This window comes from Carassius gibelio, chromosome B4 (genome assembly GCF_023724105.1).
Source record: "Carassius gibelio isolate Cgi1373 ecotype wild population from Czech Republic chromosome B4, carGib1.2-hapl.c, whole genome shotgun sequence".
NCBI classification, from domain to species: Eukaryota; Metazoa; Chordata; class Actinopteri; order Cypriniformes; family Cyprinidae; genus Carassius; species Carassius gibelio.
The window spans coordinates 28,119,038-28,134,767 of record NC_068399.1 but is presented as its reverse complement, the minus strand read 5'-3'; the positions used below and the strand labels follow the sequence as shown (position 1 = coordinate 28,134,767).

At 36.8% G+C, this 15,730-nt stretch overlaps 1 protein-coding gene across 1 annotated transcript; it reads right to left on the bottom strand.

Moving 5' to 3' along the window:
• Window positions 1-2,088: 2,088 nt before the first annotated feature.
• Window positions 2,089-14,980, bottom strand: LOC127956585 (macrophage mannose receptor 1-like). Its single transcript, XM_052554612.1, has 8 exons — window positions 14,523-14,980; window positions 6,379-6,440; window positions 5,929-6,291; window positions 5,508-5,840; window positions 4,925-5,275; window positions 4,517-4,840; window positions 4,308-4,408; window positions 2,089-3,018 (listed from the first exon to the last, which is right to left on the bottom strand). The coding sequence occupies exons 1-8, from the start codon at window positions 14,978-14,980 to the stop codon at window positions 2,911-2,913; spliced, it is 2,100 nt and encodes a 699-aa protein (XP_052410572.1). The 3' UTR covers window positions 2,089-2,910.
• Between the last annotated feature and the right edge of the window lie 750 nt (window positions 14,981-15,730).

Below are 15,730 nucleotides of genomic sequence, written 5' to 3'. Positions count from 1 at the left end.
ATAATTTTCCTATTCAAATAGCTAATTTTCATGTCTGCATGTCTCATTTCATCAATGGACAAAACATTAAAAAAGTAAAACATAAAAAAAAGTTGTCTTGAAGCTGCCTTGACACTTCAAAGACAAAATACTAACATACAAAATAATCATTTCATGCTCCGTTTCAGTAAATTCCTTGGCACCATTAAGAGAAATAAATTGTTATCATTATAATTAATACTATTATTACATTATTAGTAACTGCATTGTTATTTTAGGAGAGACCAATAAGTGTTGAAATGTGGTTTGTTTTAAAAGTCTTTAACATAAAGAGGAAACGTGAACATTTTTAATATTATGTATGATGATTCAAATTTACTTCAACACCACCCCACCCTTCTTTTTCTTTTTAAATATTTTAATTCACAATTGTAAACAGCTAATAACTGAGTAGTATATTAAAATGATTTCATGAAGGTTTATGTAACACTGAAGACTGGAGTAATGACTCATTTTAAAATGCATTTAAAAAAGGAAAACAATTATTTTAAATTGCACTCATATTTCACAATAGTACTGTTTTTATTGTATTTTGTATTGAATAAATGCAGTCTTCATGAGCATTAGAGATTTATTTTGAAATACATAAAATCTTAATTATTCCAAACACTTGAATCAATTAGAGAAGACATCATGCTGATTCAGATGCTACCAGATCTGTCATTTAATATCCATTCATTTAGTTTAAATTATGGTCAGATATGAAACTCTAATTGCTTACCTCTGATTTTTTTCTTAGTAAATCCTTTATATTTTTACAGAGAGACTTTCAGCAGCTGCTGTCACCTAGGTTATAGACATCTACTATGCAACTGTCTCTGGTTATTTCAGGTAACCCTGCCCCAAAACGGCAAGTAAAACAAAACAAAATATCTTTGGTCACTTTACATGTTCGTCTCAGCTCTTGGCTACAACAGAATAAGCTGCAATGTGGACCAGAACTTTAACCATTTAGCCCAAAGAACCCCCAGCCCCTTGCCTATATGTTTACTAGATGTTTCTAGATGTCACACATTAAAACAAGACACATTTATTTCACAGATTCCTTCATAACAGCCTGGAACAGAAAGTGAACCATTACAGAAACGTGTGTCACAGAATTTGACCACAATTCTGTTAACAATTAAACTTAAAGAACATTACTGCATTACCTAAAAAGAAAATACTTTTGCTCAAATGCAGATGTAGCAGAATAAGATCATTTGCCTAGTTTTTGACACGACATGAGTAATTTTCATATTCAAATAGCTTATTTTCTTTTTTGATGGCACATCACACTGGTCGAAACGGGCATAAAGCTCATTTTGAAGCAAACTTTTATTTCTTAACATGGAAAATAAAATTTGACCCTGGACCACAAAACCTGTCTTAAGTGTCAGACAATATTTGTCCTAGATACAACTATTTTAAAATCTGGATTCTGAGGGAATAAATTTCAAATAGAAAATTGCCTTTGAAGCTGTCCAAATAAATTCTTAGCAACGCATATTACTAATTAAAAAAAAAATGTTTTAATATTTTGACAGTAGGAAATTTACAAAATATCTTCATGGAACATGACATGATCTAAATGTTCTAATGATTTTGGCATAAAAGAAAAATTAATAATTTTGAACTATACAATATTTTTTGGCTATTGCTAAAAAATATACCTCAATACTGGTTTTGAAGGTCCAGGGTCACAAATGTAGTTATTGATGTAGAACTTCAAAATCAATTGTAATAAATATATTAAACAATGACCATTTATCCATTATTAATTTTTAAACAATGGATACTACTACTACTACTACTCCTACTTCCAAGTTCCTCCAAAAAATATAGTTAAAGGGGTCATGATGCGATTTCAAGTTTTCAATTTTCCTAGTACTGTTACAAGCTCTTGGTGCATAAAGAAGATCTGTAAAGTTGCAAAAACTTAAGTCTCAAACCCAAAGAGATATTTTTTATAAAAGTTAAGACTCGTCCACTCCCTCCTAAAATGCCTATTAAAACACAACCCCACATGTCGACGTCACTTTGTGGGAAGATTTGCCACCCAAATGTTTACACAAAGAAAGAAGGCATAACCTTTGATTCTCGCTGTTGGCTCTGGCACCATGTTGTGGAGAAACTGTTTTGTTGTGAAAGTGAAAATACTTTGCATGGTCTTCCAAAAGATGACACAGCTAGAAATCAGTGGTTAAGTTGTATTTACAACACTGTTCCAGAACAGTTCAACCCAAATATTCAGATGTGTGTAGCACATTTTATGGAGGACTGTTTCCTGATCCTGGGAGAGAAGACGACAATGCTGGGTGTTATGACTCACAGTCTGTAAGTATGTTTACATATGTAAAGGATTTGCCATTGATGATTCATACGTGAGTTCTGAGCAGTGCAGAACAGCGGTTCTCAATTTCATATATCAATGAAGGCAGTTGGCTATGAAATAAACTAATAATTTGTATGAAAAAAAATTAGTACACGTAAAAGTAAAAGCACACCAGTGTTCTGACCGGGACACGCATCATATAATGGTGAGGGCCTCAAAAGTTCTGTCACACACTTGAGGCTCTTGGCCAATCACAACGCACTGGAAAGCTGGCCAATCTGAGCACACCTTGCTTTTTAGAACGATGGACTTTGTAAAAAATTACACTTTTCAATTAGCCAGTGCACAGAGGAGAAACAATAATGTATATTATATGGAAATTAATGTGTCTTTTTACCTTAAACAGCAAAAACACATTTCAATAAACCAAATACACAAAATAGTGTTCTTTTTAACAACATCATCTGACCCCTTTAAGATTTACATAATATTCTTTGAATCTGTTTCAAAAGTTAAAATAAGTACATTGATTATTAATGCCTATTACAATGATTATTTTAATAGGCTGTGTGTTTGCTCTCCAGATGAAACACCTCTTCATCTTTCCCCTGATTCCAGCTCATTTTGTTACTTTCCAGTCCCATGCTCTTCAACTTATCACTTATCTGGAAAACCAGCAAGAAAAAAATCAAACAAAAGTATGTCCTACTTATAGGCTATACACAAACATACATATACAGGTCTTTCTCAAAAAATTAGCATATTGGATAAAAGTTCATTATTTTCCATAATGTAATGATAAAAATTTTACTTTCGTATATTTTAGATTCATTGCACACCAACTGAAATATTTCAGGTCTTTTATTGTTTTAATACTGATGATTTTGGCATACAGCTCATGAAAACCCAAAATTCCTATCTCAAAAAAATTTGCATATTTCATCCGACCAATAAAAGAAAAGGGTTTTTAATACAAAAAAGGTCAACCTTCAAATAATTATGTTCAGTTATGCACAAAAATACTTGGCCGGGAATCCTTTTGCAGAAATGACTGCTTTAATGTGGCGTGGGATGGAGGCAATCAGCCTGTGGCACTGCTGAGGTGTTATGGAGGGCCAGGATGCTTCGATAGCGGCCTTAAGCTCATCCAGAGTGTTGGGTCTTGCGTCTCTCAACTTTCTCTTCACAATATCCCACAGATTCTCTATGGGGTTCAGGTCAGGAGAGTTGGCAGGCCAATTGAGCACAGTAATACCATGGTCAGTAAACCATTTACCAGTGGTTTTGGCACTGTGAGCAGGTGCCAGATCGTGCTGAAAAACGAAATCTTCATCTTCATAAAGCTTTTCAGCAGATGGAAGCATGAAGTGCTCCAAAATCTCCATAAAGCTTTTCAGCAGATGGAAGCATGAAGTGCTCCAAAATCTCCTGATAGCTAGCTGCACACTTTTTCCTTCCCACAGACTTCCCACTGAGGTGCCTTGATACAGCACTCTGGGAACAGCCTATTTGTTCAGAAATTTCTTTCTGTGTCTTACCCTCTCGCTTGAGGGTGTCAATGATGGCCTTCTGGACAGCAGTCAGGTCGGCAGTCTTACCCATGATTGCGGTTTTGAGTAATGAACCAGGCTGGGAGTTTTTAAAAGCCTCAGGAATCTTTTGCAGGTGTTTAGAGTTAATTAGTTGATTCAGATGATTAGGTTAATAGCTCGTTTAGAGAACCTTTTCATGATATGCTAATTTTTTGAGTTAGGAATTTTGGGTTTTCATGAGCTGTATACCAAAATCATCAGTATTAAAACAATAAAAGACCTGAATATTTCAGTTGGTGTGCAATGAATCTAAAATATATGAAAGTTTAATTTTTATCATGATGGAAAATAATGAACTTTTATCCAATATGCTAATTTTTTGAGAATGACCCGTATATGTATAAACACATAGATGTACATACCACATTTAGAAAGGAAGTCTGTTGTGAAGGATCATTCAATGTGCATTTTCCATTACAGGACAATTTCAACCGTACAACCTGTTTTCTAATTAACTTGTCAGCTAGAGAAATGCAGGGTTAAAGAAAACATAGAAAATAAATCAATTAATAAAATCATATAATCACAGTTGTTTTTAATCTCTGTTTAAAAAATGACCAACAAAACTCACCTCCATAGCAGATAAAAGGCTGCTTTAGATCACAGTTGTATTGAGACCATCTCCCAGAATTGGTTCTTGACATGCCAGCACAGTTAGTAGGCGCTAAACTCTGTAATGGTTGATCTGCTGCCCAGTATCTAAAACTGAGTTTCGTTTGATCAGACCACTGCCAAGAGTCCAGAAACAGACCGATCCAGAGTGATGATTCATTACTGATCAGATTCTGCTGCTCTGGGCTGCTGATACTCGCCAGATCAGTGTGTTGTTGTCTGCAGTAACTCTGAGCATCTCTCCATGTCATAGCAGTCTCATTAATAATAAAACCAGTGCTATCTGTTCAGAAACACAAGATAAGGACCAGCCCTCAGTCAAGAATCAGCTAAAGTGGAAAAACAAACTCAAACTAAGAGGACTCACCATTGAAACACACAAATGGGAGAGCAGTGCTGCAGCTCTCATCATACCAGCTTCCATTAAAACTCCTCACACACTCCCCATCACCACTCGGTTCTCCTGGATACCACATACTGTACTGGGAGATTGCACCATCTCCCATAGACCAGACCCAGAGATCTTCTGTCCCAGCACTGAGACCTATCCATACTGAACCACTGTATCCAGGATCCACTGTATTTACTAGCTTGTTCACATTAGTCATGTTGTCAGCAGTGGCCAGATCATAGAATCTCGCTCTGCAGTAACTCTGAGCATCTTGCCAAGTCATAATTTCATTCATATACTGGTATGCGCGGTACGGAGACTTGGGCCCTATGACAAATTGAGATGACAAACAGGAATGTAAGAATCATAAATACTTTTATGGTGACACAATCATGATTAAATATTTTTGCTTTTCAATGAGTGTTTACGTTTTACAGTAAAAAAAAACTTGATTGGTATCAGAGTATAATGTGCACATAAACACATTCATAGTTAAAAGCACAAAAGACAGAAAATGGAGAAACAACATCTCATTTCTTTTGATTAAAGAAATCCTCACATCCATGGCAGATAAAAGGACGCTTTAGATCACAGCTTGAACGAATCCATTTTCCAGAAACAGTTGTTGACATGCCAACACAGTCACCAGATCCTGAACTCTGGGATGGTTGACCCGATGCCCAGTATCTGAAGAAGTTGCTCCATTTGTCAGACCATTCCCAAGAGTCCCGGAACAGACCAATCCAAATCCATGCTGACGATGGAACAATACTCTTGAGCTGATTCTGTTCCTGAGAGTTGTGGATGGTGGGCAGATCTATATAATGCTGTCTGCAGTAGCTCTGAGCGTCCATCCAGTTCTTCCACATCTCTACCAAGATGTAACTAGTGCCTTTTATCAAAAGAGAAAAAATAAGAATATGGTCTCATCTCTTTTTCTCAGCTGAACTGAGTATGAGTTACTGAATATAGTAACTTACCATTGTAGCACACAAAGTAAATCGGATTTGAGCACTGGTAAGTATGCCAAACTCCATAGGCAAGAAAAGCGCATTCGTTTAGATTGTTTGGTTCTCCTGCATCCCAGGCATTGTACTGTGCAAGTGTATCTTCTCCCTGAGACCACCCCCAGCGTTTCTGTGTCCCCCTCTTCAGTCCTATCCACACTGATCCACTGTATCCAGCATCCACTATATTTATCAGCTGGCTTGCATCACTCATGCGGTCTATAAAAGCCAGGTCAGTGTGCTTCGCTCTGCAGTAACTCTGAGCCTCTGGCCACGACATTCTGGCATTTATATAGTAGTACATACGAGAAAGACCGGAAGTGGTCTTAAAGAGACCTGTGAAAGTATTTATATTGCTGTTTGTTTCTATGAAGCATATGCATTCACATGTACATTAAAACCATTACAAATGACCACACCAACCTGACAGCAGAAGCAGCACAAACAGACTCCCGTCCATGACTGTGGATCCTCTCTGATGTTTTCTAAGAAGAGATAATCAAATATACTGTAGATTTTCTATTAGAAATAAGACTGAATACACATGGTGCACTCCAAATTTATTGCAACTTCAAATATTTGGTCTTTTCATTTTCTTAATATGTTACATTACACTGTGGCTGGATGTTGTTGATATCAAGAATTAAGCTGTACACATTTTCTATAGTCTCTGCCTCAAACAGCACCACACACTCACTGTCATATTACAAACAAAACTGCAACTTTCTTAGTCTTGTAAGATTTAGAACAAAGCTAGATTACAAAGTACAGATGGGGATAACTATTCCTGTATTTTACATGTACATTTTATTTATTAATTTCCCAGATACTTTTATCCAAAGCATTTTTTATTGTATTCAAGGTATAATATACATTTGATCTTTTCATGCTTTCACTCAAATCAGTGAAATCCATTTTGTTGTAAGTGACATGCTGTTTTTGCTTCAGGAACACAAATGTACTTTTACTAACACGCACTTGAGTATCAGATATAATGAGTATCAGAATGAGATTAGGAGATTCAGTCTGCACCATAACATACTGTAATATATTATCTGAAAGCATGTCTTAAATGTTTCAGTTCTTTACCTTAAAAACTATTATGCACTGAATGCTTTTGCCCTCAGGTCAAACAAAATACAATCATATGCTTATTTTTGTGATGAGCCATTTCACATTCAAATACTGTAGCTCATCGTCACTGAAGATGTTTTTTCCACTGGTCACAAAGTCATGCACAAAAAAAGAAAAGAAAAAAAAAAACTATACATATTGTATAACCATCTTCAGAACATCTAAAACACATTTTTTTTTTTATAATTCGGATATTCTGTAGAGGACATTATATTTTTGTGAACTTCTCTGAGACTGGACTCATTTTCAAATTGCTTGTCCTAAATGAACATCTCAGAACAACTTTGTTGGGGTTTGAAAGCAGAATATGATTTTCTGTTTCGAGAATTGCATCAGTTTCATACATGTCCACTGTTGAGGACACCAGGACATAGTTCATGCTTATCAGGCATTTCAGTGATTCATAAGTAAATTGAGAAATAAACCATGTATTCATATTTCTATAAAATATAATGAAAATGTAATTATCATTATTATACTTCCTTTTTCATTACATGTTGCCCAAGGAACAAATGAGAGACAATAAATAGACACATTGATTATAAAAGGAAAACCCATTTTGGACATTTATCAAAAAACATATTGTGTAAAGTAAAACAGTATATCAATCATGTTCTAATATCTTTAAAACCATAGTTGAGAATCTTTATACAAATCTTTGTGCAGAAAAGAGTTCAAGTGGAAGTTTCATGCAGATGTCAAAGTCCTGAAAACTCTTATTTCCATTAGATGCATATTAAATGCAGGTGATAGTATGCATACAAAATGCAAAATAAACATATTCTCTAAATTATTTTTCGCAATATTATTCTCATATCTGTATTAAATAGAATGAGCTAAGGACAAAAACACTCAGGAAAATTTGTACATTTGCCTGACTGTTTTTTCCTTAGCTTGTTCTATTTAAATATATAAACATTGTTTTGATAAAGAATCTTGTTTTTATTTTCTTATTTACCAAAACCTGGACTCCTCTACATAGGACATAGAAAAAAAAGAAAATAAATGTAAAAAAGATTAAAAGATTAAAAAAGATTAAATTTACCAGTCAAATCCATACCAACTACTAACATTAACTAACTACATTGTTGCCAGATCTCACCAAATGTGTTTATAAATAAATTGGTCATATTCAAATAATTGGTGATAATCAAATTTACACGCTAAAAATACAAAAATTAGTAACAACTATCATAACATTTTTAACCTTTGGATTCAGAATGAAATAAATTCATCATTTTAATTTACAAATTAAATAGGAAACAAATACAGAAATATGTGAAAGTCTGACAACTCTATAAATATAACAGATGATGTTAATGTGGCAAATGTAGTCCTATTCCATGCAATTTTTATAGGTCCAACAGAGGTTACAATATATATATATATATATATTTAGCGTGTTTGGATGTTAAATAAATTATATGTAAGAACCTGCTCTTTCAGATGTCATGTAAATATAAGTACATACAATAATGGACAGACATAAAAATCCGTACCTTAATTTTTCCTGCAAGTCCTCTGTATTTCTTACACAGAAACTTCTACAGTAGCTTATTCATAGTTGGCTAGAATTATAATGTTATAATTCACTCAAGTTGAAACACTATATCCAATTCATTTATGATAAACCCACCCCTAAACAGCAAGTAAAACCTGGTTGGTCACTACATACTGATAAGTCTAAGTGGGTGGTTCTTGAGCAAAACAGAATAAGCTGCAATTTTGGACCAGGTCTTTAGCCATTTAATCGAACAAATCAATATATATATATATATATATATATATATATATATATATATCTATATATATATATCTATATATATATATATATATATATATATATATATATATATATATATATATATATATATATATATATATATAGATAGATATATATATATATATATATATATATATATATATATATATATATATATATATAGATAGATAGATAGATAGATAGACTGATAGATATAGATATAGATATATATACATTTAGCAGATAATAGTAATACTTCATATTAGCCTGCAACTGAAAATGAAATATTATAAAGACCTCTGAGGTGAATGACATGAGGTCTGACTTAACTGAAAACCCTAATTTTCACTTCTATTAAAAATTTCAATTAAATTATATTCACTTTTATTATGTAGTTCAGAATGAGATGGCGAGCTTCATACTGAACCATAACATGTTATATACTCTGAAAACAAATAACTAAAATGTTTACCTGTCACCCTGAAGAACACTTACCAATTTTGCATTTGCCCACTGACATGTAAAGCACAACACAAATATATGTAGATTTTTGTGAAGAAAGAACAAGTAATTTTCATATTCAGATGGGCATTGTATTTTGCTTGTCTTTAAGATATGTTAACATCAGAATGAATCAAAACAGAAACGGAAAAATGGAAATAAATCACAAGGTCTGGGGACAATGATAATCAACTTCATGAAGAAGCCTCACCATGTTTGCTCAACAGAGCAGGGTCTTAAATATTTTTTTAACCTCCGGAAAAAAATGTAAGATGATAAAAACACACCACCTCAATTGCAAAGATGACCCAACAACACTTGCCTTTATTCAGAAACCTGTCTGGTTTGGCTCTTTACTGGAATCACAAAAATGTAAATCCCAGCACCTTAACCTACACTGTACATCTTTAAAAGGTTTTACTTGTATCCATAAATAAATGCAGGATAAATAATTTGTGAGAACTATTTAAGCATACTGCAGCAAAGGATTATATCACATTTTAACGTGATGCCAAGCAGTACATCATTTTCATAATCAAATTGTTCATTTCCACTTAGGATCATGCACGTTGTACCACATTACTTCACACGCACTGGTCACTTGAATTAAAAAAGAAAAATAATCTAGTGCTATTATCACATTACATAAACATGTTGTCTTGAAGATACACAGCATCTCTCTTATTTTATATATATTATCCAAAGCGACTTACAGATGAAGACAGTGGAAGCAATCAAAAACAACAAAAAGAGCAATGATATATAAGTGCATTTATTGAATGAGCACTGAATGTCCGAACTGATTGCACTATATTTTCACTGTTTTTTTATTTTTTTATTTTATTTTATGTAAAGTTTTAAAATTGCTTGTTTTATTCTTGTTATTATTTTTCTTCATTATTATTTTACTTTCTTTTATGTAAAGCACTTTGAATTACCATTGTGTACGAAATGTGCTATATAAATAAACTTGCCTTGCCTATAACAAGTCTCAGGGTAACACAATACACGTAGCATGGGATTTTAAATAATAATATAGCTGCAAGCAGCGATGGCGGGCTCAAGCCATCAGTGCAACGCCACCCCTGTGGCATCAGGTAAATTGTGCCCAGCGAGCACATGCATTCACAATAGCCCTCTGGCAGTCAGGTTTTAAGGTATACGGCAGTTAAAGGGTTAATCCGATCTAGACTTTGAAATCACATTCACAGAACAATCTATATAACTGTAGTAACACATTACAATAATATTGAATTCATAAACATTAACTATGTTAACATGAACAATAATTATTTTAAGATAATTAACAACAATTAGGTTAAGACTTGACCATTGGACAAAAAATGGTGACTGGGTCACGGGGCAGAAGAAAAAAAAACGGTGAAGAAATGACAAAAATAATTGCAAAAGAATTAAGAATTAATGTGAAGATTATTTTTTTGTCAATTCTACAAGACAGACTTTTCAGGATAGGAGATGGAATAAAAATAAGATCCTAAATCTAATGCCAAATTCTGGAAGATATATTCCTCAAAGTGTTGTACAAGAGTCACTCAGAACCCATCTCTTCATAAAGCCTATATATAAAGTCTTAATAAATAGTATTTCACAATACTTCATGCTATTCTAATTAAGTCATTTTGGGGATCTTTCAAGTCTCTCAGAACCTGACACCTTGTTATTCTGGAGACTCCAGGAAAGTTGCAGCTCTGAAAAATTGTGGGACTGTAGACTAAATGCTCCCTGATAGTTTAACACCTAATTCTTCACTTTAATTCTTAATTATTTTCCAGTTAATGTGTTTCTGTTCTTCTCCACTTGTTTTTTTCTGACCCCTCTGACCCAGTGAGCATTTTGCTGTCCAGTGGTCATGTCTTAACTTTGCAATTACTGTACTGTACTTTTTTTTAATATTTCTCATGGGGATCTAATAATTTTGGATTTTCAGTCTGAGTTAAACTCTGCAGACCCGGTACCGGGTCCTAAAATAGAATTCAAATTGTTTGTATTGCATTTGCAACGCCTTCCTTTTATGATATCAGGCCATATATGGGTTCATTTGAAAGCTTAGAGTGTTTTCTTTACAAAGAATACCATTGGGGTTTTATGATACATAAAGATTGTGAATATATATATATATATATATATATATATATATATAATTAAAGTGTACAGTTTACTTTTATTGTATATTGAAATAAATATTTCTGAGTTCTGTATCAATCTGTGTTGTTGTTTGTTTATTTTAATTTTTCTTAGGAAGATAACTGACCCTTTTACTTCGGTACATATTTTCGCTGAGTTTAATACTTTAACTCCAATATTTTTTTTATGTGCTGCATCGTTACTTGTTACAATTATAATAATGTTACGAATCATTCCATTACAAACCACTGCCAGAACTGTAGATGGCAGGTTTGATGAAGCTGCCACATCATTGAGCGAATCAAGCGACACTGCGCGTGCTGACTGAACTGCTGTGAAGAGAGAGATGAACACCGAGCCGAGCCAGATAATGACTCGTTCACGAGTCAAGAGCCGGTTGCATCGTTTCTCGGATGACCAGTAACGTTAGTTCTTTCTGACAGTTCCGATTCAATAAACCAGTTGAAGAAAACAGTTCACCGATTCTTTTGCGCTCGATGCAATGGCGTCCCTGACGACAATTATGAATACTAAAGCCTAAATAGGCAACTTCCTGTTGGGCGGAGCATATGATATGCAATAAGAAAGTTGTTTGGATTGATGAGATCTATATGTGTACTGAGTTTCATACATCTACGAGCAAGTATGTATGATATATGGCCCTCCATATTCCAGGGGGGCGCTGTAAAGCCCCTGTGCCACGCCCGTGTATCAGTCTCTGCCCGGCCCTAATGGCCGCAGATTCCAATGTGTGTGCCAATTTTCATGACTTATTAAGCATGTTAAGGGCCCCAAAAGGGGCCCCCGAGACGTTGGAAAATAATAATAATAATAATAAGAAGAAGAAGAATAAAAAATAATCCTAAGGAAAACAATAGGCCTCTCGCCCTTTGGGCTTGAGCCCTAATAAGAATAATCCTTAGAAAATCAATAGGGCTCTGCGCCCCTTCGGGCTTGAGCCCTAATAATAAATAAAAAGAAAACAGACAGAATTAAAAAAAAGAATAGAGCAAGCTAGTTAGAGGTCTTTACACATACACGCACCCACACATATACAATTGCATAATAAATGAAAAGAAAATAGAATACAAAAAGATTAGAAAGGTAGTTAGATTTTTTTAAAGAATATAATTAGAATAGTGAGTGTTAAAGTTATAGGGTCAAATAAAGATTGAAGAGATGTGCTTAAAGCCGATTCTTGAAGATGGCTAAGGACTCAGCTGCTCGGATTGAGTTGGGGAGGTCATTCCACCAGGAGGGAACATTTAATTTAAAAGTCCGTAAAAGTGACTTTGTGCTTCTTTTGGATGGCACAATCAAGTGACGTTCACTTGCAGAACGCAAGCTTCTAGAGGGCACATAAGTCTGAAGTAACAAATTTCGGTAAATGGGTGCATATATATATATATATATATATATATATATATATATATATATATATATATATATATATATATATATATATTATGCTGTGACTTATTAAATAACAATCCTAAAGTCACATTTAACAAGTGACACCTCTTTTAACTATTTTGAAAAACAAGGCTTAAAGGTATACTCTCCCCCAAAATGAAAATTGTGACATTAAACACCCCCATGTTGTTCGAAACCCATAAAAGCTTTGTTCATCTTTGGATCCAACTGCGGTTGAATGAATGACACGTTTATTGATAAAACTCAGAGGACTTAATCAGCTGGAGCACGAGACAGTCAGCACTCTGCAAGAAAGGTCAGCTTGATGACCTCTTCGGCGACAGCCGCACAGCAGCGGGGAACAGGTGGTGGATCAGCACTGGAAAGCCATAGCCGGAGTCCGAAGGCAATGCAAAGGTAAGTAGAGTCAGCCGCCTGGTAGATGTGGGCTACTGAGTAAAGAGAGGCAAGGCAGGGAAAAAAACAAAAAAACAGGAACAGCAGATTGACTAGACAGAGGGAAAAAATACAAAAACGGAGTCAGCAAACTATGGCTAGCAACGAGAAAGCTTACTTTAACAATGCTTACGGACTGACACAAGACAGCAAACACAAGGGCATGATAAAGGGAAGATAATCAGCGTAAGACAGGGTGCAGGTGAGGGAGAAAACGTTAACAGGGATAACAAGAGGGGCGGAGAAAACATAGCGGGAATAGTGAAACACCTGGCGAGCCAGCCAAACCTAAATCATGTGCTCCAGGAAAGAAAAAGCCTCAGACCCCACTGAGATCATGACAGTACCCCCTCTCCCAGGGATGCCACCAGGCGACTTAAGGGAGGGGCTTACCATGTTTACGGCCTTAAACTGATTTAACCCTGGATACATTGAAAACAGGGTGAACCCGACCAAGAGAGGAGGGCAACTTGAGACGTATCGCAGCTGGATTAAGGACCTTGGTGATCTGGTATGGGCCAATGAACCTGGGTGCCAATTTGCGAGAGACAGCCCTGAGAGGCAGGTCCTTGGTAGACAGCCAAACCTTCTGACCATAGACATAACGGGGCGCTGGAATCCAGTGGCGATCAGCCACTGCCTTGGTCCGTCTAGAGGTCTGGACCAGGGCCTTCCTAGCCTTCCTCCAGACGCTACAACATCTTCGAACAAAGACTAGGGCAGACGGAACTGCAGCATCGGGTTCCTGAGAGGGAAATAAGGGAGGAGAGTAACCAACAGAACATTCAAAGGGTGACATACCTATGGATGCTACTGGAAGAGTATTATGGGAATACTCAGTCCAAGTGAGCTGGACAAAATTCTTGCCAAAAATGGGAGACAAACTGGGGACCCCTGTCAGAGACTATGTCCACCGGAAGGCCATGGATACGGAAGACGTGGTCAATTACCAGTTGGGCTGTCTCCTTGGCAGAGGGGAGTTTGGGTAGGGGCACAAAAGGAACCGCCTTAGAAAAGTGATCCACCACTTTGAGAATAACAGTGTAGCCATTCGAGACAAAATCTAAGGCAATGTGTGACCAGGGGTTGAAGTTGGCCAATGTAGGGACGGTTAGAGACCTTGTTCTGGGCACAAACAGAACAAGCTAATACAAACTGCCTGACATCCTGGCCCATTGAGGGCCACCAAAATCGCTGACGGATGGCAGCCAGAGATCTCCTGATTCCTGGATGGCAGGTGACCTTAGATTCATGACCCCACTGAAGGACCTCAGGGCGTAACACTGCCGGCAGGAACAACCGACTGGCCGGACACTCAACTGGTACTTCCACCCCTTGTCCAGCCTCCTCCACCAGCCGCTCGACGTTCCAGGGGAGAACCCCCATCACTACTCCATCCGGGAGTATAGTCTCGGTAGGCACCTCCTCTCCCAGCCGCTCGAACTGACGGGATAGAGTATCAGGTTTGACGTTCTTAGCCCCAGGCCGGTACGAAAGGGTGAAGTTAAAACGGTCAAAGAAGAGTGCCCAGCGGGCCTGGCGCGGACTCCGCCTCTTGACGGGACGGATATATTCTAAGTTCTTATGATCCGTCCAGACCAAGAAGGGCAGCATTGACCCCTCCAACTAGTGGCCCACTCACCCAAGGCCAACCTCACCGCCAGCAGCTCACGATTGCCTATGTGGTAGTTTCGTTGCACAGGGGTACACCTTTCTATCCTTACTGGAGCGCTGGGACAAGGCCGCGTCTACCCCAACTTCCGACGCATCCATCTCAACAATGAATTGGCGTTCAGGATCTGGAACAGAGAGAACAGGAGCAGAGATAAACCAGGACTTTGAATTATCAAAGGCCTCCTGAGCCTGAGTACTCCAGGTGAACGGTACCTTAATGGAGGTGAGCGTCGTTAGGGGTGCAGCTACCTGGCCAAAATTCCTGATGAACGCCGATAAAAATTGGCAAAGCCCAAGAAACGCTGCAAAGTCCTCCCGGAGGTGGGGACTGGCCACTTGGCGACAGCCTTGACCTTGGCCTGATCAGGCTTGATCTCCCCTGCTGAGACTATAAATCCCAGGAACGAAAGCTAGTTCTCCAGAAGCCGTTGGAGGACCTGGCGCACATGCTGAGTGTGTACCTGAGGGGATGGAGAAAATATGAGAATATCATCAAGGTACACAAAGACAAATCTATTATCATGTCTCCCAACACGCTATTGACCATGCCCTGGAAGACAGCCGGAGCATTAGTAAGCCCAAACGGAAGGACCAGGTATACATAGTGTCCTGTGGGGGTATTGAAGGCTGTCTTCCAGTTAATCACCCTCACGAATACGGATAAGATGATAGGCGTTGCGGAGGTCTAAT

Excerpts from the sequence above, each read along its gene's own strand:
- LOC127956585 (XM_052554612.1), bottom strand. The coding sequence starts at position 14,980 with ATGCTGCCCTTCTTGGTCTGGACGGATCATAAGAACTTAGAATATATC. Across the intron at positions 6,441-14,522 it reads ATGGGCCAGGATGTCAGGCA|AAAACATCAGAGAGGATCCA; the intron begins GTTTGTATTAGC and ends ATCTCTTCTTAG. Across the intron at positions 6,292-6,378 it reads TGTGCTGCTTCTGCTGTCAG|GTCTCTTTAAGACCACTTCC; the intron begins GTTGGTGTGGTC and ends ATACTTTCACAG.